The sequence below is a fragment of the Symphalangus syndactylus genome, chromosome 4 (assembly GCF_028878055.3).
Source record: "Symphalangus syndactylus isolate Jambi chromosome 4, NHGRI_mSymSyn1-v2.1_pri, whole genome shotgun sequence".
Taxonomy (NCBI): Eukaryota; Metazoa; Chordata; class Mammalia; order Primates; family Hylobatidae; genus Symphalangus; species Symphalangus syndactylus.
In genome coordinates this window covers 43305623-43328332 of record NC_072426.2, presented here as the reverse complement: position 1 = coordinate 43328332, position 22710 = coordinate 43305623, and the positions used below count along the sequence as shown (strand labels likewise).

Below are 22710 nucleotides of genomic sequence, written 5' to 3'. Positions count from 1 at the left end.
AAAATTTTGCTGAAACTTTTAAAAAATACATATGAAGGGGCCGGGCGCGGTGGCTCACGCTTGTAATCCCAGCACTTTGGGAGGCCGAGGCGGGCGGATCACGAGGTCAGGAGATCGAGACCACGGTGAAACCCTGTCTCTACTAAAAATACAAAAAAAAAATTAGCCGGGCGCGGTGGCGGGCGCCTGTAGTCCCAGCTACTCGGAGAGGCTGAGGCGGGAGAATGGCGTGAACCCGGGAGGCGGAGCTTGCAGTGAGCCGAGATTGCGCCACTGCACTCCAGCCTGGGTGACAGAGCGAGACTCCGTCTCAAAAAAAAAAAAAAAAAAAAAAAAAATACATATGAAACTACAAACTGAAAGTGTACACTGTGTACCCAGAAAAACTGACAAAGAACACCACACCAAAATATATTCTAGTAAAACTACTGATTTTTAAAGGAAATCACTTAGAAAAAAGATTTTAAGAAAATCACATATAAGGAAAAAAGATTAGACTGGCATCTCACTTTTTATAGCGATGCTTTATTCCAAAAACAGTAAAGTAACATATTTAAGACAATGAAGGGAAGAAAATGTGAACCAAGATTTCATATACAGCCAAAATAATTTTCAGGTACAAAGTCACAAACAAGATATTATCAATAGGCGATACTGTTTCCATAAGCCCTTTCTCAGGAATCTACTCAGTAACAAGTCACAAACAACAGAAATGACTGGAGAGACACTGACATAAGGACTGATGGCACTGATTATTGGTGGATGTTAGCATCACAAAAAGAACTAGACATATATACCTCCTGCTAGAAGTACGCCACCTATGAAGTAGTTCTGCCCTAAACAAACAAACAAACAAACCTGAATATTCAGAAAATATAGAAGACAGAGGAACACATTAAATGACATCATGGGGAAGCAATACTCTAGATTTATGGCAATGTAGTTTCTTAAACAAAAAAAGCTACAAAAAATACATAAAGGAGTAATCCACATACTAAAAGCAACTTAATAATCACACAATGTAAAAATCTTATTTGGACTCAGATTCAAGAAAACAAACAATAAAAGAAAATAACCATTTGTAAGACAATTGATAATGTGAAATGAATTAATATTTCTAAATATTAATTTTTTAGATGTGATAACAGTATTGGTGTTTTTTTTTTTTAAATCCTTTTCTTTTAGAGATACATACCCAAACATTTATGGATATAATAGTATGATATCTAGGGTTTGCATCAAAATACTTCTGAAAGAGAGGTAGATTAGCATATAGATAAAATAATTACTGAAGCTGGTGGATGAATACATAGGGGTTCATTACATGATTCTATCAACTTTTGTACATGTTTGACATTTTCTTTAAAAGCTTTTTTTTTCCTTTTTTTTTTTTTTGAGATGGAGTCTCACTCTGTCATCCAGGCTGGAGTGTAGTGGCACAATCTCAGCTCCCCGCTACATCACTGAACTCCTGGGTTCAAGTGATTCTCCTGCCTCAGCCTCCTGAGTAGCTGGGATTACAGGCGCCTACCACCACACCCGGCTAATTTTTATATTTTTAGTAGAGATGGGGTTTCAACATGTTGACCAGGCTGGTCTTGAACTCCTGACATCAGGCGATCCACCCACCTCAGCCTCCCAAAGTGCTGGGATTACAGCCATGAGCTACCGCGCCCAGCCAAAAGATATTTTTTAAGAAAGAAAAAAACACATGGATTTAGTATTCTGATTTATTAATTTAATAAAAATTTGTAGTTTTGTAACACAACTCTAAAATATTACCCTCTCTTACCCATAGAAATTCATTTTGTTTCAACTTTTATATTTTCCAGATCACATTTTCAAAGTCTTAAAAAAAAACTGATAAAATCTGATAGAGGTCAGGTGTGATGGCTCACACCTGTAATCCCAGCACTTCGGCAGGCCAAGGGGAGGGCGGAATTGCTTGAGCTCAGGAGTTCAAGACCAGCCTGGGCTACATGGTAAAATCTCATCTTTACAAAATATGCAAAAAATTAGCTGGGCATTGTGGCATGCACCTGTAGTCCCAGCTACTCAAGAGGCTGGGGTGGGAGAATCACCTGAGCCCAGGAAGTCAAGAATGCAGTGAGCCATGATTGTCCCACTGCACTCCAGCCTGGGCATAAGAGGGAGACCCCGTCTCAAGACAAACAAACAAAACTGATAAAATTCTATTCTGTCTTATCAGGTCACAGGGTTACAGGTGTGAGCCACCACGCCCAGCCTTACAACTCAGTTTTGAGAATGACTATCAAATCTGGTCCACAAAGGACAATATAATTTTCATTCAGTGATTCATCCCCATAATTTCAATTACAGAAAGCATGAAAAAAAGACTTACCTGTTTTATGTGTGGATTCATAGCCATTTCAGTTACATTCTTCTTGGTCTCACAGAAAATAATAGCCCTTCCTTCAGACCCACTGTAGACTTGAAGGACATCTCCAATAACTGCTGGCCTCTGAGACCAATGACACTGGATGGCCAAATGCTTTGAAGAAAGAAAATATCACATTATTTGTTTCATTAAAATTATTTTAAAACACTTCTCTTGTGTATTTTTTCTATCTCGTCAAGAATTAGCCTTCCTGGGAGACTGTAAGACAAAGACTCTCCTCAACAGCACTTAAAAACAATATAGACAAATGGTCATCAATAAACTGATGAAAGAATAAACAAACTGCAGTATATTCGAACAGAATACCATTCAACAATTAAAATAAACCAACTACTGATATACATGGAACAATATGAACCCTAAAAAAACACCAAATAAAGTCTTACAGAAAATGAGCACATACAGTATCATTCCATTTATATGAAGTTCTAGAATAGGCAAAACCAATCAATTGTGGAAGAAAAATCAAACAGTGGTTGTCTCTGAACTGGGGATACTGACTGGGACGGGGCATGAGGGAACTTTCTGGGATGATGGCAATATTTGATATGATGATAAGGGTTTGGGTTACACACATATGAATTTTTCAAAAATAGGCAAATGTACACAAGAGTTTACATTTCATTGTACATAATAAAAATTATATGAATGAACCTCAAAAACATGCTAAGTGAATGAAACAAGACATAAAAAGTCACAAATTGTACAATTACATTTACAGTCATGCGTTGCTTCATGACAGGGATACGTTCTGAGAAATGTATTGTTAGGCAGCTTCATCGTTACGCAAACATCAAAGAGTGTACGTACACAAACCTAGGATATTGCCTACTACACACACCTAGGCTATATGGTATGTCCTACTGCTCCTAGGCTACAAACCTGGACAGCATGTTACTGTACTGAACACTGTAGGCAATGGTAAGTATGTGCGTCTCTAAACATATCTAAACATAGAAAAGGTACAGTAAGAATACGGCATAAAAGATGAAAACTGATACACCTGTACAGGACAGCTTCATTTTAATCTTATGGGACCACCATCGAATATGTGTCATCGTATACATGATCCACCACTGACCAAAACATCGTTATGCAGCACATGACTGTACATGAAATATCCAAAACAGGTATATCCATAGAGACAAAAAACAGACTAGTGGTTGACAGTGGATAAAGAAAGGAGGGAATGGAGGCTGGGAACAGTGGCTCACGCCTGTAATCCCAGCACTTTGGGAGGCCAAGGCCAGTGGATCACCTGAGGTCAGGAGTTCGAGACCAGCCTGGGGAACATGGTGAAACCCCATCTCTACTAAAAACACAAAAACTTAGTCATGGGTGCCTGTAGTCCCAGCTACTCGGGAGGCTGAGTAAGGAGAATTGCTTGAACCTGGGAGGTGGAGGTTGTGGTGAGCCAAAATTAGGCCACTGCACTCCAGCCTGGGCAACAGAGCTAAACTGTCTCAAAAACAAAACAAAAAAAAAGGAGGGAATGGGGAGTAACTGTTTAATGGTTGCTGGGTTTCCTTCTGGTGTGATGAAAATGTTTGGAACTAGATAGAAATGATGGCTGTAGGCCGGGCGCGGTGGCTCACGCTTGTAATCCCAGCACTTTGGGAGGCCGAGGCGGGCGGATCACGAGGTCAGGAGATCGAGACCACGGTGAAACCCCGTCTCTACTAAAAATACAAAAAATTAGCCGGGCGTGGTGGCGCATGCCTGTAGTCCCAGCTACTCAGATGGCTGAGACAGGAAAATCACTTGAACCTGGGAGGTGGAGGCTGCAATGAGCTGAGATCATGCCACACTGCACTGCAGCCAGGGTGACAGGGCAAGACTCTGTCTCAAAACAAAAACAAAAACACAACACGAACAAACAAGAAAACCCATCACATCTTTGAGTGGTATTAACAGTAAAAAAATAAGTAAAAATAAAAACCACAGGGATGCAAATCAGCAAAACAGACTATGGGAAACTCATAAGACAAATGAGTTTTTGTTGTTGTTGTTTTTTGAGACGGAGTCGCACACTGTCACCCAGGCTAGAGTTCAGTGGCACAATCTCAGCTCACCGCAACCTCCGCTCCTGGGTTCAAGCGATTCTTCTTTCTCAGCCTCCCAAGTAGCTGGGACTACAGACATATGCCACCGTGCCTTGCTAATTTTTGTATTTTTAGTAGAGACAGGGTTTCACCATGTTGGTCAGGCTGGTCTCGAACTCCTGACCTCAGGTGGTCTACCAGCCTCGGCCTCCCAAAGTGCTGGGATTATAGGTGTGAGCCACCGCGCCTGGCCAACAAATGAGTTTTTTTGTTTTTTTTTTTTTTTTTTGAGACGGAGTCTTGCTCTGTCACCCAGGCTGGAGTGCAGTGGCATAATCTCGGCTCACTGCAAACTCCGCCTCCCGGGTTCATGCCATTCTCCTGCCTCAGCCTCTCCGAGTAGCTGGGACTACAGGCGCCCGCCACCACGCCCGGCTAATGTTTTGTATTTTTAGTAGAGACGGGGTTTCACCGTGGTCTCGATCTCCTGACCTCGTGATCCGCCCGCCTCGGCCTCCCAAAGTGCTGGGATTACAAGCGTGAGCCACCGCGCCCGGCCCAAATGAGTTTTTTCAACAGAAAATTGCAAAGAAAAAAAGGAACTATAGATTATAAAACGTTTAAGACTCATATCAATCAGTAGCAACGTAAGAATTGTATTTGGATCCAGATTCAAACAAACTATTTAAAAAAGACAGCGAGGGCAATGTGCACACTAGGTATTTAATGATATTAAATAATTACTATGCCAGGCGCAGTGGCTCACGCCTGTAATCCCCACACTTCAAGAGACCAAGGCAGGCGGATCACTTGAGGTCATGATTTCGAGACCAGCCTGGCCAACATGGCGAAACCCAGTCTCTACTAAAAATACAAAAAATTAGCCAGGTGTGGTGGTGGGCTCCTGTAAACCCAGCTACTCAGGAGGCTGAGGCAGGAGGAATCACTTGAACCAGGGAGGTGGAAGTTGCAGTGTGCTGAGATCATACCATTGCACTCCAGCCTGGGCAACAAGAGTAAAATTCCATCTCAAAAAAAATTACTGTTTTTCTTCTACTGTGATAATGACTGTGGTTTTAAAGAGCCCTTAGTTATCATTTTGGAAATATATACAATTACTTGAAGATGAAATGATGACTGGGATTGTTTCAAATGCAGGGGTGAAGAAAAGATCATTGTTAAAGACTGGTAATAGGTAATGGGTACATCATGTTCTTTATACTATTCAATCTTTCTATTCAATTTTATATGTTTGAAAATGTCCTTATCAACTGGTTTTTACTATACATTTTACATTCTTACTGCAAAACTTTCAACCATTACAAAATAAAAAAGCTACTTTTTTCTTCTTTTTTTTTTTTTTTTTTTCTTGAGACAGAGTCTCAATCTGTTGCCCAGGCTGGAGTGCAGTGGCGCAATCTAGGCTCACCGCAACTACCACCTCCTGGGTTCAAGCAATTCTCCTGCCTCAGCCTGCCGAGCAGTTGGGACTACAGGCGTGCGCAACCATGCCCAGCCAGTTTTTGTATTTTTAGTAGAGACAGGGTTTCACTATGTTGGCCAGGCTGGTCTCAAACTCCTGACCTCATGATCCACCCACTTCGGCCTCCCAAAGTGCTGGGATTACAGGCATGAGCTACCATGCCCGGCCCACAAAGCTTCTTTTTACCATCCAGCACACCCCTTCCCAGAAATAATCATTATTTGATGTTTATTCTTTCAACCTGTGTTTGTATATTTACATAACTGCCTAAGGAATCCATTTAGCACTATTAGTGTATTTTTTTAAATAGTGTAATTTTTGTGTGCATCATTGTATAATTTGGTTTTTATCACTAATTGTTTTTAACCACTGCATTACATTCTGCAGATACTATTATTCACTTAGTCACTTAGTCTTTCCTACATACACATATATATATGCATCTATTAAATAGAAAGATGACATGTTACCTAGTTTCCTGTCATAAATACTGTAAATATTACCTTTAGTTCTTTTTTTTTTTTTTTTCTTTTTGAGATGTTGTCTCACTCTGTCTCCAGACTGGAGTGCAGTGGCGCGATCTCGGCTCACTGCAAGCTCCGCCTCCTGGGTTCAAGCAATTCTCCTGCCTTAGCCTCCTAAGTAGCTGGGATTACAGGTGTGCGTCACCACACCCAGCTAATTTTTGTATTTTTAGTAGAGACAAGGTATCGCCATGTTGGCCAGGATGGTCTCGATCTCCTGACCTCGTGATCTGCCCACCTCGGCCTCCCAAAGCATTGGGATTACAGGCGTGATCCACCGCACGCAGCCTTTTTTTTCATTTTTTTTTGAGATGGAATCTCACTCTGTCACCCAAGCTGGAGTGCAGTGGCGCAATCTCGGCTCACTGCAAGCTCCACCTCCCGGGTTCACGCCATTCTCCTGTCTCAGCCTCCCGAGCAGCCGGAAGTACAGGCGCCCACCACCATGACTGGCTAATTTTTTGTATTTTTAGTAAAAATGGGGTTTCACCGTGTTAGCCAGGATGGTCTCGATCTCCTAACCTCATGATCTGCCTGCCTCAACCTCCCAAAAAGCTGGGATTACAGGCATGAGCCACCACGCCTGGCCCTAATTCCTTTTTTAAACATACCATTGGTTTAACTTTCATGGAGTTAAAATTATAAACCTTTTCCTTTATGGATTCTTCTTCTGACTTCTGTGGTGTTTTTTTGTTTTGTTTTGTTTTTTGAGACAGGGTCTCTCTCTGTCACCCAGGCTGGAGTACGGCGGCGCAATCTCAGCTTACTGCAACCTCCACCTCCCGGGTTCAAGTGATTCTCATGCCTCAGCCTCCCAAACAGCTGGGACTACAGGGGCCCGCCGCCAGGCCGGCTAATTTTTCTATTTTTAGTAGAGACAGGGTTTCACCATATTGGCCAGGCTGGTCTCACACTCCTGACCTCAAGTGATCTGCCCGCCTTGGCCTCCCAAAGTGCTGGAATTACAGGCATGAGCCACCATGCTTGGCCCAACTTCTATGTTAGAAAAGCATTCCCTTTCCTGAAATCAAAAAACTCTTTATTCACCTACATCTGGTTTAAGTTATTTTACAGCTTAATTTTTTAAATCTTTGAGACATTTTTTTGGTTTGGGGGAATGGGATGAGGATCTAACTTTTTTTCACCTCAGCTTTAACAAATTATCTCCACACTATTCTTTTCTAGTCAATATAAATCTCCCTCTTTGTCATGTTGTAAATATTTTGTTTTTTGTTGTTTTTGTTTTGAGCTGCTTTAAAGAGAGAAAGAAAGAAACACTTCAAAACTGTCTATATGGCTGCTTGTGTGTTTCCTATTAGGACTTGCCTATTCATGTGCTTTTTTCCCCTATTTATTCTATTCTGCTACTCAGACTATAAAAATATATAGGTGTCTTACTAAGAGCAGTAAAGAAAGATTAGGCCCGAAGAGGTACCCAAAACTTAAGTTTAGCTTCAACAAATGTCAAAAGTAAATACCAACTAAAAGCTAAAATCTATCATGCTAGAAAGCTACTTACTTCCACAGTAGTTGCAGCCTTTTGAGTCATTTTTCCAACAAGGTCAACCTGTTCATATCTGGATTTCATGTATTTTTTTGCAACTTTGTATACCCACTGTGGGCAAGTTGCAGAAAAAAGTAAAGTCTGAGGATTGTCTTCAGAATCTTAAATAAACAAAAAGAATTCAAATGTTTTCTTAATTTCCCACGATGTAGCCAGCTCTTAAAAATCTCCCCAAGCTTCAAAAAAATAATGAAAAATGTAAAACTTGGAGTGAATTTTTAACACACAGACTTCATTGCAATTATTAAAACTTTCAACTTGCAAAACTGGGGGACAATATGAAGAGAACTGAACCCAAAAGTAAAGTGAGAATTTAAGAAGGAACAATGAACAAAGAAATCAATAAAATGAGTTAGTAAATCTAACTACTGACTATAAAAAAAATAGAATAAAGCATAGACAGCTAAGAAAATAGTTAAAATGATGCTATCATACTTTCTTTTTCAAGGACAGAACAGGTACCAAATTATTTTAGTTTTGTTAGAACGCAGGGGACGCTGCAATAAAAATTATTAAATAAAAACTCGTTTGCATTTAAGATTGAAGAATAATTACTAATGTGCTTATTTTGAATTAGGATATACCAGTTTTGTAGGATTCGTGAATAATATCTTCAACTTGTTCAGCAAAACCTAGATCTAACATCTGATCCACTTCATCAAGCACAACATGTCGCAGTTTAGAAAGATCCAATCGGCCACTCTGCAGATGGTCTTTGATACGACCAGGTGTTCCAACCAAGATGTCAATACCATTTCGAATATGATTAACTGTGAGAAGAGAGAAATGCCACCAATATGTAAAATTCAAACTTTCACATTATTTATTTAAATATAAGTATCAAATATGTCTTTGCACATCTATCATACATATTTACTCACTTTGGCTTTGATATGATGTTCCACCATAAAAACATGCCACGCTGAGTTTCCTTGTTATATCTTTGAAGTCTTTGGCTACTTGGTTTGCCAGTTCCCTTGTTGGAGCCAAAACAAGTACCTGAGCAATAGTTTAAAAAACAAAAAGACACTTTTCTAAAGACATATCGAAATTAAAACTGAGAAGACTTTTTTTAGGTGCATTTAAAACCAGGAGTCTCAACATTAATGTCGCAGTATTTAAAGACATATCACAAATAGCAAAAAGAACAGCAGCATATATTTATTATATCCTCCCTTACTTCCTTCAGGTCTCTTCAGTGAGGTTCCCAAGCCCATTTTCATATCCCCCTGCCCCTCTTTATCATTTCTCCTCAGCACTTAAACCACCTAAGATACTGATATTTTACTTATTTGCTGATTGTCTATCTCACCCAATAAAATGTAAGCTCCATGAAGGCAGGAATTTATGTCAGGTTGGGTTACTGTATTCCTTACACTTCAAACAGTGCCTGGTACAGTACAGGAAACTCAAAAATGTTTGTTAAACGAATGAATGTTCACCATGTGCTAGGAACTAATGTTTTACAGGAATTATCTAATTTGCTTCTCATAAAAACCCATGAGTGGCATTATTATACCATTTTCATAAATGAGAGACTTGTGTCTCAGAGAATTAAAGTCTTGCCCAAAATCAAACACCTAGAAATGGCGGAGCTGGAATCTCCAGTAACATCTTTCTAATACAAAAGCTTTTTAAGGCAGCTTTGGGGCCAGGTGTGGAGGCTCACACCTGTAATCCCAACACCTTGGGAGGCCAAGGTGGAAGGATCACTTGAGGCCAGGAGTTCAAAACCAGCCTGGACTACATAATGAGACCCCAAAATATAAAAAATTAGCCAAGTGTGGTGGCACCTGCCTGCGGTCCTACCTACTGGACAGCCTGAGAGGAAGAGAGAATTGCTTGAGCCCAGGAGTTCGTGGTTACAATGAGCCATGATTACCCCACTGTACTCCATCCTGGGCAACAGAGTGAGACCCTGTCTTTTTAAAAAAAAAAAAAAAAAAAGCAGTGTTGACATTATATCCTATGTCCTATTTCAGTCTTTTCCTAATTTCACCCCAAAAACATAACTCTTCAAAAATATTTATCCTGTAAGTCAACACAGCCAACCTGATTTGGGATAGCTGATCCAAGACTATTATGATTTAATTACATTTATTTATGTATGTTAATTTGCTCTTATAATACCACTCAGGAGTCTTACAAAGAACAAATTACTTTTAGTCATACAGCTGTTCATATTATGATGCTGACTTTTTTCTTCACTTTTACAAATCTTAAGTGCACACAGCTTTTTAGGTCAAATTTTAGGCTTACATTTTACTAGTCCCCTCTGTTGGTTGATTTTACATTTATAAAATAAGACAGATGTCTAGTACGCCAATAATATATAAACTAGCAATATCATTTCTATAATACTCTTCTTAAAAAGTCCATCTATGTGTGCTCACTTCAGCAGCACATACACTAAAATTGGAATGACACAGAGAAGATTAGCATGACCCCTGCACAAGGATGACATGAAAATTCATGACGCATTCCATACTAAAGGGAAAAAAAGGCAACACTGAAATAAATGATGCTGAACATTTACTGAATGACAAATAAATGAACACCTCTTTACAAAATTCATTTGTTTAAAAGCAAACGTCAGGACTGAAGAAAAGGGTCAACTAAATATATAAACTGTAAATAAGATATACTGGCTTTATAACTCATGAAATTATCAAAGACATCTATGGATCCATGCACATCATATTCATATGCAAAAACTACTTCACTTTAACTTCGCTTGAAATTTCTTTTTGTGAAAAAAACCATCTTTTTGCTTTATGCCACAGTGCTAACTTTTCTATCTTGGGGGTACTAGAACTTAGGATTCGTGTAACTTTCTTTCCCTTTCTGTTAGAGTAACATTTAAAGCTTTTACCCCCGATAATGATTACCTTTGGTGAGCGGCTTTTTTTAATTGTTTCTTGATTTCTTTGGAGTCTTTCAATTAAGGGGATGGCAAAAGAGAATGTCTTTCCTGTTCCTGTCCGTGCTTGAGCTATTAAATCTTTTCCTTCATATACAGGACCAAAGGTCTTAACTTGAATAGGAAAGAGATATGTTACCCCTCGACCTGTAAAATGAGATTTAATTAAAATACTTCTTTACAACTAGCATTAGGAAAAAATATATTCATTTGAAAATGACAATCATGATTCTTCTATGTCTGCCTAAAGACATACCACCTGGTGACACAGTTATTCCTACCACAAACAAGAATTACTAAAAAATTAGTCTAAACTTTTGACAAATGCATATAAATCTTAAAGCTAAAAATAAGTCAGAATATTGAAAAGGATGATGTAAAAGTAAGTGCAATTAAAGAAGAGCTACTTCTCTATGCTTTTTATGTTTTCCTTTTGGTCAGAAAAGGCACAGGAGTTTTACAAAATCTAGTGATAGATTTTTAATTGCATATCCATTAAAACTGCATACCTTTGGGCCAGCCGTGGTGGCTCACGCCTGTAATCCCAGCACTTTGGTAACCCAACGCGGACAGATCACGAGGGCAGGAGTTTGAGACCAGCCTGACCAACATAGTGAAACCACGTCTCTCTTAAAAATATGAAACTTAGCCGGGCATGGTGGCGCGCACCTGTAATCCCAACTACTCAGCAGGCTGAGATAGGAGAATCTCTTGAACCCAGGAGGCGGAGGTTGCAGTGAGCCAAGATTGCACCACTGCACTCCAGCCTGGGTGACAGAGCAAGGCTCCATCTCAAAACAACAACAACAACAAAACTGCATACCTTTCAGAAGCTTTATAGTCTCTTCAGAAATAGGAAAATTGGAGAAGGCTCCTTCTTTCTGTTCACGTGTTAAGGTCTGTAAAAATGAAATCAATGGCCTAAATAATATAATTTATACTCAACTCTTCCTCATTTACGGTTTTTAATTTTGTACAGATTAACTTACAAGGAAAATTAGTGGAACATTCTTTTTTTTTTGAGACAAGGTCCCACTCTGTTGCCCAGGTTGGCAGGTTGGAGTGCAGTGGCACCATCACAGCCCACTGTGGCCTCAACCTCCGGGCTCAAATCCTACCCACCTCAGCCTCCCAAGCAGCTAGGACCACAGGCGCATGCCACCATGCTCACTTAGTTTTTTATTTTTTGTAGAGACAGGGTCTCACCATGTTACCCAGACTGGTCTTAAACTCCTGGCCTCAAGAGATGCTCTTGGCCAGGCACGGTGGCTCATGCCCGTAATCCCAACACTTCGGGAGGCCAAGGCAGGTGGATCACCTGAGGTCAGGAGTTCAAGACCAGCCTGACCAACATGGAGAAACCCTGTCTCTACTAAGAATACAAAATTAGCCAGGCGTGGTGGCGCATGCCTGTAATCCCAGCTACTCGGGAGGCTGAGGTAGGAGAATCGCTTGAACCCAGGAGGCAGAGGTTGTAGTGAGCTGAGATTGCGCCACTGCACTCCTGCCGGGGCAACAAGAGCAAAACTCCATCTCAAAAGAACAAGAAAAAAAAAGATCCTCCCGCCTTGGCCTCCAAACTGCTGGGATTACAAGCATAAGCCACTATGCCCAGCCAAAAAGGTTATTTATTAATCTAAATCATACAGATGTAGACAAAATTATAAAGATTAATACAAGCCTATAAACTAAGCTAAAAGAAATTATATAATGAGGTGTGTAAAGTTTTACTGAAAATAAGTTAAAATTTTATTCTACAGCTTTTGAAAGCTTTTTTATTTAGGTTGCTAATACAAGAGAAAGTTACTGTAAGCTTGAAGATTTCTTTAACATATATACAAGTTAGCATGACATTATCATTTAACATTTATTGAAAACTTTGTATACTAATGTGTACATAGAACAAAAACAGTATGTCTACCCAGTAAGCTTTATTGTTCATGTGTTTAAAAAAAAACACACACTAACAATTTTCAAACTTGGAATTAGATAAAAAATAATTTCAAGGCCGGGCGCAGTGGCTCATGCCGGTAATCCCAGCACTTTGGGAGGCCGAGGCAGGTGGATCACGAGGTCAGGAGATTGAGACCATCCTGGCTAACATGGCGAAACCCTGTCTCTACTAAAAACACAAAAAATTAGCCGGGCGTGGTGGCAGGCACCTGTAGTCCCAGCTACTGGGTAGGCTGAGGCAGGAGAATGGCGTGAACCTGGGAGGCGGAGCTTGCAGTGAGCCGAGATTGCGCCACTGCACTCCAGCCTGGGCGACAGAGCGAGACTCCGTCTCAAAAAAAATAAAAAATAAATAAAAATAATTCCAAATCCAAATGGCATGCCATTTAAACAAACCTCAATGCTGCTGTTACCTTTTTATGATAAAAAAAAATTATAAAAATAATACACTGTTGGCCAGGCATGGTGGCTCATGCCTGTAATTCCAGCACTTTGGGAGGCCAAGGTGGTAGGATCACTTAAGTCCAGGAGTTCAAGACTAGCCTGGGCAATACAGTGAGACCCCATCTCTATAAAAAACAAACAAACAAACAAAAAATAAATAATACACTGTCATTGTAGAAACTTTTGAAACTGGCGGGGACTGTTGTGGGGTGGGGGGAGGGGGGAGGGACAGCATTAGGAGATATACCTAATGCTAAATGACGAGTTAATGGGTGCAGGAAATCAACATGGCACATGGATACATATGTAACAAACCTGCACATTGTGCACATGTACCCTAAAACCTAAAGTATAAAAAAAAAAAAAAAAAAAAAAGAAACTTTTGAAACTGGCAGGGCCCAGTGGTTTATGTCTGTAATCCCAGCACTTTGGGAGGCCAAGGCAGGTGGATCACTTGAGCCCAGGAGTTCAAGACCAGTCTGGACAACATAGTGAATGAAACACCATCTCTCCTAAAAATACACAAATTAGCCAGGCGTGGTGGTACACGCCTGTAGTCCCAGCTACTCAGGAGGCTGAGGTGAGAGGATCACCTGAGCCCAGGGAGGATGAGGCTGCAGTGAGCCATGATTGCATCACTGCACTCCATCCTAGGTGACAGAGTGAGACCTCATCTCAAAAAAAAAAAAAAAAGGAAACTTTAAAAACTACAAAGCAAACAGAAACAAATTTAAAAATTATTTATAAGCCACTCGGCCAAAGCCACATTTGAAACATACTCCTCTAATCTTCACTCTATGCACATAAAATTTTTAAAATAGAAATAAAATCACACTGTATATACCATTTTCTAATCTTGGTTTTTTTTGAGATGGAGTTTCGCTCTTGTTGCCCACGCTGGAGTGCAATGGTGCCATCTCGGCTGACTGCAACCTCCGCTTCCCAAGTTCAAGCGATTCTCCTGCCTCAGCCTCCCAAGTAGCTGGGATTATAGGCATGTGCCACCACACCCAACAGATTTTTTTTGTATTTAGTAGAGGCAGGTTTCACCATGTCGGTTAGGCTGGTCTTGGAACTCCTGACCTCAGGTGATCCACCTGCCTCAGCCTCCCAAAGGGCTGGGATTACAGGCCTGAGCCACTGCGCCCAGCCTATTTCTTTCTTTTAACAAGATAAAATGACTACCTTTTCTATTGTATACCCTTTGGGATAGCTGTATTCTATTACACAGCTATAGTATGTTTTGTTTAAACCAACTGTCTACTATCAGACATTTAGGATGTTTACATATTTTGCTATTATCAACAACATTACTATGATAAGAGTACTTATTCATACAGCTCTGCACACCTCTTCATCATCTCCTTAGGATAAATTCTTTAAGTAGAATTCCTAAACTCTCATGTCATCTAAACAAAACAATAAACTGTTAAACCTATTATAATACAGATTTTACCAGGCAAAATCCCACCAAAGTGAGAAGCAAGCTATACATTCCACTGCTAGCAATACAGATTTAAAGGACCTTATTTAGATCAACAAACACATGTGCTTCCTGCCAAACAGCAAATTCACAAATTAAAAAAAAAAAAGCCATAAGACAAGGATTCAACATCTTTTCCCAATGCTCCCCAAAGATTATGCATTAAGCTCAAATATATATGAATATCAGCAATTATCATAAAGAATATAAAGAATTACTAATTATTGGCCCAATGTGGTGGCTCACACCTGTAATCCCAGCACTTTGGGAAGCCGAGACAGGTGGATCACTTTGAGGTCAGGAGTTCAAGTCCAGCCTGACCAACATGGAGAAACACCGTCTCTACTAAAAATACAAAAATTAGCCAGGCATGGTGGTGCGTGCCTGTAATCCCAGCTACTCGAGAGGCTGACTCAGGAGAATCGCTTCAACCCGGTAGGCAGAGGTTGCCACGAGCCGAGATTGTGCCATTCCAGTCCAGCCTGAGCAACAGAGCAAGACTCTGACTCAAAAAATAAAAGAAAAAGAAAGAAGAAAGAAAAGAAATTCAAGTAGATAACCGTCAAGCAATTCCGAATAACTTCAGGAACCCAAACGTACAGAAAAGGTTTAAATTTGACTATTTCTCCCACCTCACCCCAAGAAAAAAGCTATACAATGAAATAAACAAGGGACAAAGGAAAAAAGGCTCAGGCTTCACCTGTACAGACTCTCTAGTGCAACTAAGAGTACTAGACACTAATCAAGAAATATTATAGAATCAATTCTAATTAGCCTAAAAAAATTCAAATCAACCTATAGTTCAATAATAATGTCAAATGCAAAATAAAAAGCTTCCATACCTCCTCTAGTTTATTATCACTTGATTTATGAGTAGAAGTATCTAAGGATGATACTCGCTTTGATTTTTTTTCATATTCATCAATATCTCCATTTGGTAGATCTTTTCTTCTTGACTTATGAGATTTGGAGAATTCATCTGAAAGTCTATTAAATCCTTCTTCAGTGTCTCCATTTAGCTTCTCTTTCATTTTAGTTTTTTTGGCCTTGGGAGCATCCAGGTCATCTGTAACACCATTTTCTCTTGTTTCTGATTTCTCATCCGAGTCATAATGGTGCCTTGACTTTCTTCTGTCACTCTGTGAACAAACAAAGAAGCAATGACAAGATGGTCAGAGGTTTTCTTTTAAGACTCTAGAGAAGTTAGAGCATGACTCCCCCACCAGTTCAGCTCAATCTACAGTTACTTTGAAAACCTACCTGGTAGAAATCAAGACTGGTTACTAATGCCAAGCTCTAAGCCTCAACTGTTGCTATCTTTCTCAACCCCTTCCTAGCATTCTCAAGACTCAGCCTCTAGCCCCTCTCTAATCCCATCATAAGATTTAAGGAAAATTAAAAGGGTTTCTCCTTGAGGAAAGAAAGACAACCCCAGAATTATCAATTACTAAACAAGCAAAAACTTCCAACATTTCCAAGAGAAAAAAATTAATACTTATTGAATACCTACCCAGCACTGTGTAATGTGTTTTCAGCTTATCTTGTTTAAATCTTCATAACAACCCTATAAGGGAAGTACAGGTCCATAATCCCTTATCCGAAATTGCGATATCCATAAAGCTCTGAAAACCGAAAGTTTTTTTGTAACTTATCTGGAGGCAAAACCTTACCTGAACTCATTTGATGGCAAAATTTAACTTGAACTAATGTGAGGCTCTTTATAGTCTTTATTTATCCCGCTTAGTATGACCACTCATATTTAATATTAAGGTGTTTGATTACAGGTTTTGGGCCCCAAACCCTACCGGGGTGCTACCCTTCTAAAAATCCCCAGAATTCTGAATTCCAAAATACAACTAGTTCCAAGGATTTTGGATAAGGGATAGTGAACCTGTATTACCTTTGCCATTTCATTTATTTATTTATTTTTGAGATAGAGTTTTGCTCTGTCACCCAGGCTGGAGTGCAGTGGCGCAATCTTGGCTCACTGCAGCCTCCGCTTCCCAGGTTCAAGTGATTCTCCTGCCTCAGCCTCCCAAGTAGCTGGAACTACAGGCATACGCCACCATGCCCAGCTAAATTTTTGTATTTTTAGTAGAAACGAGGTTTCACTCTGTTGGCCAGACTGGTCTCAAACTCCTGACCTCAGGCGATCCACCAGCCTCGGCCTCCCAAAGTGCTGGGATTACAGCCGTGAGCCACTGCGCCCAGCCACCTCTGCAATTTTATACACAAGGAAACAGACGTTCTAAGAGGTTAAGCAACTTGCCAAAGATCCACATGTGGGATTTCCTGCAGCTATAAGTACTAGAAATTGAATCTAGCACTGCCTGACTTGAAAGCCCATTCTCTTTTCACATTATGCTTCCTCCCTGCACTTTGACAATTCACAGGTTAAAGGAAAACAAAACGAAACTACATAATTCATACAGAAGTCCAATTGTTATACTTCCACAGAAGGACAGTAATCCTGGAATTTTTTTTTTTTTTTACGTTTTAAATTTAGTTAATTTTTTTTAAAAAAGCACTATTTTGCAACTTCAATTTTAAAATGTCAAACTAGTGGCCAGTGTTGTGATATTTACAGAACACAATAAATGATTTGGGAATTTAGCACTTTAGCCTGGTGGCTAGCCGTGGTGGCTCACGCCTATAATCCCAGCACTTTGGGAGGCCAAGGTTGGGTGGATCACCTGAGGTCAGGAGTTCGAGACCAGCCTGGCCAACATGGCGAAACCCCATCTCTACAAAAATATGAAAATTAGCTGCACGCTGTGGCACACGCCTGTAATCTCAGCCACTCTCAAAAAAATGAATTACCTGGTCAAATATTCAAAATAGATATCAGTGATTAGTGATAGTAAAAACTACTACCACCAAAATATTCACCACAACTTACACAACTTTTAGAGTTCTTTCACATATAATTTTCTCATCTATAAAATTGGAATTGCTGTGAGAATTGAACAATATGTTTGAAAATGCTTTGCAGTTACACATTACATCATCTGATCTGCAGTTAACTGCACTAGCCCACATCTTTCCAAACCAATAGGTTCTACAGAAAAATAAGATTATTTATCGATTCAGCCTCGGGGCTTGAATTGCTCCTGGGCCCTGCATTACAGGGAGAAGTTGAAGCAAGGCAAAGGGAGACCTCTCAGTCTAAGCCCAGTAACATCTCAAGGTGATCAAATAAATTATTCCACTTTAGACCCACAATGCTTGGCACTCTCCGTTTACTTGGTTTCAGTTACACTTTATATTCCCTTCTTACCTCTATCTTCTTACCTCTACTACATATTTTCTTCAGTGGTTCCTCTCCTTCTTCCTCCAGTGGACGCTCCTTGAATATCTGTTCTCTATGTTCACTTTTATTACTATTTTCATGGCTCAGTACGTACTTCCAGACTCCCTTCCTCACCTACATTCCGATTCTAAGAATCTAAGGACCAGCTCCGTATCTCAACACATCCGAACCAAAGTTATCCTCACCTCAATACCAGAACACTATTCGTTTCAGTTTTTTTTTTTTTTTTTTTTGAGACAAGTCTTACTCTGTCTCCCAGGCTGGAGTGCAGTGGCTCAACCATGGTTCCCTGTAGCCTCAACCTCCCTGACTCAAGTGATCCTCCCACCTCAGCCTCCTGAGTAGCTGAGTCTACAGGCACGAGCTACAACGGCTGGCTAATTTTTTTTTTTTCTTGAGACGGAGTTTCGCTCTTGTTGCCCAGATTGGAGTGCAATGGCGTGATCTTGGCTCACTGCAACCTCTGCCTCCTGGGTTCAAGCAATTCTCCTGCCTTAGCATCCCAAGTAGCTGGGATTACAGGCGCCTGCCACCACACCCAGCTAATTTTTTTTTTTTTTTTTTTGAGACGGAGTCTTGCTCTGTCGCCCAGGCTGGAGTGCAATGGTGCCATCTCAGCTCACTGAAACCTCTGCCTCCCGGGTTCAAGCGATTCCTGTACCTCAGCCTCCCGAGTAGCTGGGATTACAGGCATGCACCACCACACCCGACTAATTTTTGGGTTTTTTTTTTTTTGTAAATGGAGTCTCGCCGTGTCACCCAGGCTGCAGTGCAGTGGCGCGATTTCGGCTCACTGCAACCTCAGCCTCCCGGGTTCATGCGATTCTCTTGCCTTAGCCTCCTGAGTAGCTGGGATTACAGGCATGCGCCACCATGCCCAGCTAATTTTTGTATTTTTAGTAGAGACGGAGTTTCACCATGTTTGCCGGAATGGTCTCCATCTCCTGACCTCATGATCCACTCGCCTCAGCCTCCCAAAGTGCTGGGATTACAGCAGTAAGCCACCATGCCTGGCCTAATTTTTATATTTTTAGTAGAGACGGGATTTCACCATGTTGGCCAGGCTGGTCTTGAACTCCTGACCTCAGGTGACCTGCCTGCCTCAGCCTCCCAGAGTGCTGGGATTACAGGCGTGAGCCACCGCACCCAGCTAACTTTTTCATTTTTTGTAGAGACAGGGTTTCTACAAAACTCTACCTAAACTCCTGGGCTCAAGCAATCCTCCCATCTCAGCGTCCCAAAGTGCTAGGATTATAGGCATGAGCCACTGCAGCTAGCCACCAGACCAGTATTCTAATGCTCTATTTATTTTAGTTGGTATTCCAATCCATTTCCAAATCTCTGGTTATCTTTCATAGTTAAAGAGCGGTCAACATGTATTTCTGGAGAATTTACAATGCAAAAGCCACCAATTTACAACAACATAGTGAAACATAAGGATGGACAAAGATTTGGTCATTTTCCTCAAGAACTTTTGGGAAATATGTGGGATACATACAGGAAAAATGAACTAGTTTTACATAGAAATGCATAACAAATGTCAATCAAATGATAAAGATAGCCACTGAAACTAGATAACGGTACATTCGGGTTATCAGGAAAGACATAAACCAGGCCTTGACAGGTGGACAGGATTGGGATGCAAAAGACAAGGATTTCAAAAGAAGCCTTTTTAAAAATACCTGCTTGGTTTTCTGCTTACACTCTAGGTACCTTCAGTAGTCAAACTCACAGAGCGAAAGTAGAATGGTAGTTGCCGGGAGTGGAAGGAGAGAGGAATGAGAAGTGAGTGTTTAATGGGCACAGAGTTTCAGTCTGGGACAATGAAAAGTTCTGGAGATGGATGGTGGTGACAGCTGCAAAACGATGTAAATATACTTAATGTCACAGAGCTATTACTTAAAAATGGTTAAAATGATAAATGTTATGTATATTTTAGCACAATAAAAGAAAAGTGTTAGCTGGAATGGCAAGTTTACCTTAGTGATAAGGTCAGAGAGGTAGATTCTGCTTTCTAAGGCTATACAAAATAAGTCTCATTCTTTTGTTGAATGTCAGCCTTCGAATACTGCCACCTCAGCCTCTTCAGCTGATTTCTTTTTTCCAGGTCAAATGTCTCCAGTAATAATTTTACCTGGGCATTTTTCAGCACCTTGTGATCCTCTGAGTGTTTCGGGATGTTTTTTCTTTTCCTTTTTTTTTTTTTTTTTTTTTTTTGGAGGGCAAGGGGGTGGGAGGAGGAAAGACTACAACTCCTCTACAGGCTCCTTGAGAGCAGAGACCATTTCTTTACTTATTTAGTTTAACCTCCTTGGTGCTCAGCAAAGAGTATGGTACAAATTAGGTTCAATAAACACCTGCGGATTGAATGAAAATACTGACAATAAATACTGCATTAATAATGCAACCCACACGATCTCCATCACTGACAAATCCTGGCAAGGCTCAGTGACACTTTTCCTTAAGACTCTATAGACTAGTTATTGAGGTGTGTAAACCTAAGATCGCTTTCCCCAGGATTCTTGCACAGGGGACAGGCTGACAGAAGCAACACATATTCAAAGCAATCATTTTTTTTTAATCATCTTCTAACAGGGCCAATGAAAACGAAATGACAAGCATCACTGCTTAAGGAGAGAAAGAACAGATTCCATGGTGATGGGAGCTTGAGTCTGCCCATCTGAGATTCAGGCGCCAACGGGAAGGGCTGAGGGGCCACGCGCGGGGGGAGGCCCAAAGCCCAGGGCCATCTTTCTCCAGGTCGGGAGAGTGGAGGTGGAAACGGTCCCTAAGCGACCTCAGAGGGCCGAGGGCGGCGCGAAGGGAGGCCCTCGGATGCTCTGGCCCGGTTCTGACAAGCCATCATCAGGGACAGACAGTTCCCCTCCCCGCCCAAGCCGGCGCAGCCCAAAAGGAGGCGCGGCCCATGCTCAGCGCACCTTTTGCCTCTCCTTCTTCTGGCTCTCGGACTCCTCCAAGGGTGCTTCCAGCTCCATAATGTCCCCCCAGAGGAGTTTCCCAGGCATTACTGGCCACCGCCGCCTCCCTCCGGGCACGGTGGCCACAACCACCTACGGGCAGCGACAGCGTGAAAGGAAGCGGGGGCAGGGCGGCCGCCCGGCCTTGGGCGTGCGTCACTTCCGGGACACGCACCGCACGGCGGGGAAAAATAATCCCGGATACTCTCGGTTTAAGTCCATCCATTGCGCCGCAACCTCTCAACCAATGAGTGTGAGAGACCTCAACGGGCCCACCCTTGTTCTGAAGTGATTGGTTACTAGAGTAAAACCCTGGCCAATCGCCATAAAGGAAGCACGCACTGATTAGCATAAATAGTTCCGTTTATCTTCCCCTCCCCCACTCCGAGCTGGTCTTCTCGGCCCCGCGGAGCTTCTTGGGGGCTTCCCAGTATGCACTGTTAGGGCTGGAAAGCCCTTCAACGGCGGTAGACAGGAACGGCGCGCCGTGGGAGGGTGCGTGGGCAGGCCCGTGCCCAGGCCAGGGGGCAACGCCACGCGCGGCCTCGCCATTTGCCGCCGGAAGCTGAAGCCCTCCGTCCCGCCCATTGCGGGGGAGATGTTAACGACCAACGGCTTCGCGCGAGGCCACGGGCCTGGCGTCGGTGGAGAGGGGCTTCGCGCAGTTTGGGGTGGGCCAGATGGGCCGGAGGTGTAGCCAGGAATGGACAGATGTCCGTCCCTGAAGTCTTAGGTTTTAATCGTGAATTGATCCCTGGTTCATTGTGATCCTTCTCACGTTGTCCATTTGACATAAGAAGAAACCCGAGAAAGGAATGTACTTGTCTGAAGTCCCACAGTCTGTTAGTGGCACAGTCAGGACTAGAGAATTTAGCTCCTGAAGCCGGGATCAGTGCTCTCTCTGCCACATCAACCTGAAAACTTTTGAGTTTTGCAGTGTTTTGGGGAAGATGCTCCCATGAAACAACAGGAAAAACCTGAAGAAGCCTCACATTTTCTGCTAGCGAGAAAAGCCAAAATGTCTTCCACAGATTATCTATTTGCAGTGAATAAAAAAGGATTTAATTTTAGTGATGGGGATTAACTGCCCGTGAATCACCACCTTACACAAAACTGAAACCTTTGACAATACAAAGGGTAACTTCCTTAGTGTTTCTATACCTTTGCTTACTATCACCGAGGCTAGTTGGCTTTTCACAGCCATTTCTTCATGATCTTTGCGACCCAGCTACTCTACCCAATGGAAACACAGGGCTACTCTCACAAACCACTTGATAACGTCTAGCACACCAGCCTTAAAACCTAAGCATCAAACTGTGTCCTAGCAAAATTACAAATTGTTACATGTCGTGGAGTTTGGGAATTGGTCCTGAATAGCTGGAACCACAAATGTTAAATCTGTGATTGCTTCAAGCCTTCTGCATAACTACGGCTTGGCCTGAAGGCAAGGGCTATATGTTTGCATGTAACTTTATGGATTCAATACTCAGAAACACAAGGAGTGTTCAGCTATTGATGACGCAGAAATCCACCGCTCTTCCTAGGTTATGAGAATAGCTATGCATCTCTAGATCTGTGGTTTTCTACATC

General features: G+C 41.5%; 1 protein-coding gene and 1 non-coding gene across 4 annotated transcripts in view; one reads left to right on the top strand and one right to left on the bottom strand.

Moving 5' to 3' along the window:
* DDX50 (DExD-box helicase 50) overlaps positions 1-21313 on the bottom strand; it is a 47962-nt gene extending 26649 nt beyond the window's left edge. Inside the window, exons 1-9 of one of the 3 annotated variants that reach the window (XM_055274525.2) lie at positions 21082-21222; positions 16343-16454; positions 15675-15971; positions 11776-11851; positions 10921-11099; positions 8914-9031; positions 8617-8802; positions 7988-8133; positions 2363-2512 (exon numbers count right to left, since the gene is read on the bottom strand). In XM_055274525.2, coding sequence (XP_055130500.1) covers positions 2363-2512; positions 7988-8133; positions 8617-8802; positions 8914-9031; positions 10921-11099; positions 11776-11851; positions 15675-15863 — 1044 coding nt within the window. In that variant the 5' untranslated portion in view covers positions 15864-15971; positions 16343-16454; positions 21082-21222. Of the gene's footprint in view, positions 1-2362; positions 2513-7987; positions 8134-8616; positions 8803-8913; positions 9032-10920; positions 11100-11775; positions 11852-15674; positions 15972-16342; positions 16455-21081 lie in introns of all 3 variants that reach the window. The other 2 variants (XM_055274524.2, XM_055274521.2) reach the window with 2 other exon arrangements.
* Positions 10418-10524, top strand: LOC129481362 (U6 spliceosomal RNA). Its single transcript, XR_008657372.1, has one exon. It is a non-coding gene; the product is annotated as a U6 spliceosomal RNA (small nuclear RNA).
* Positions 21314-22710: the final 1397 nt, after the last annotated feature.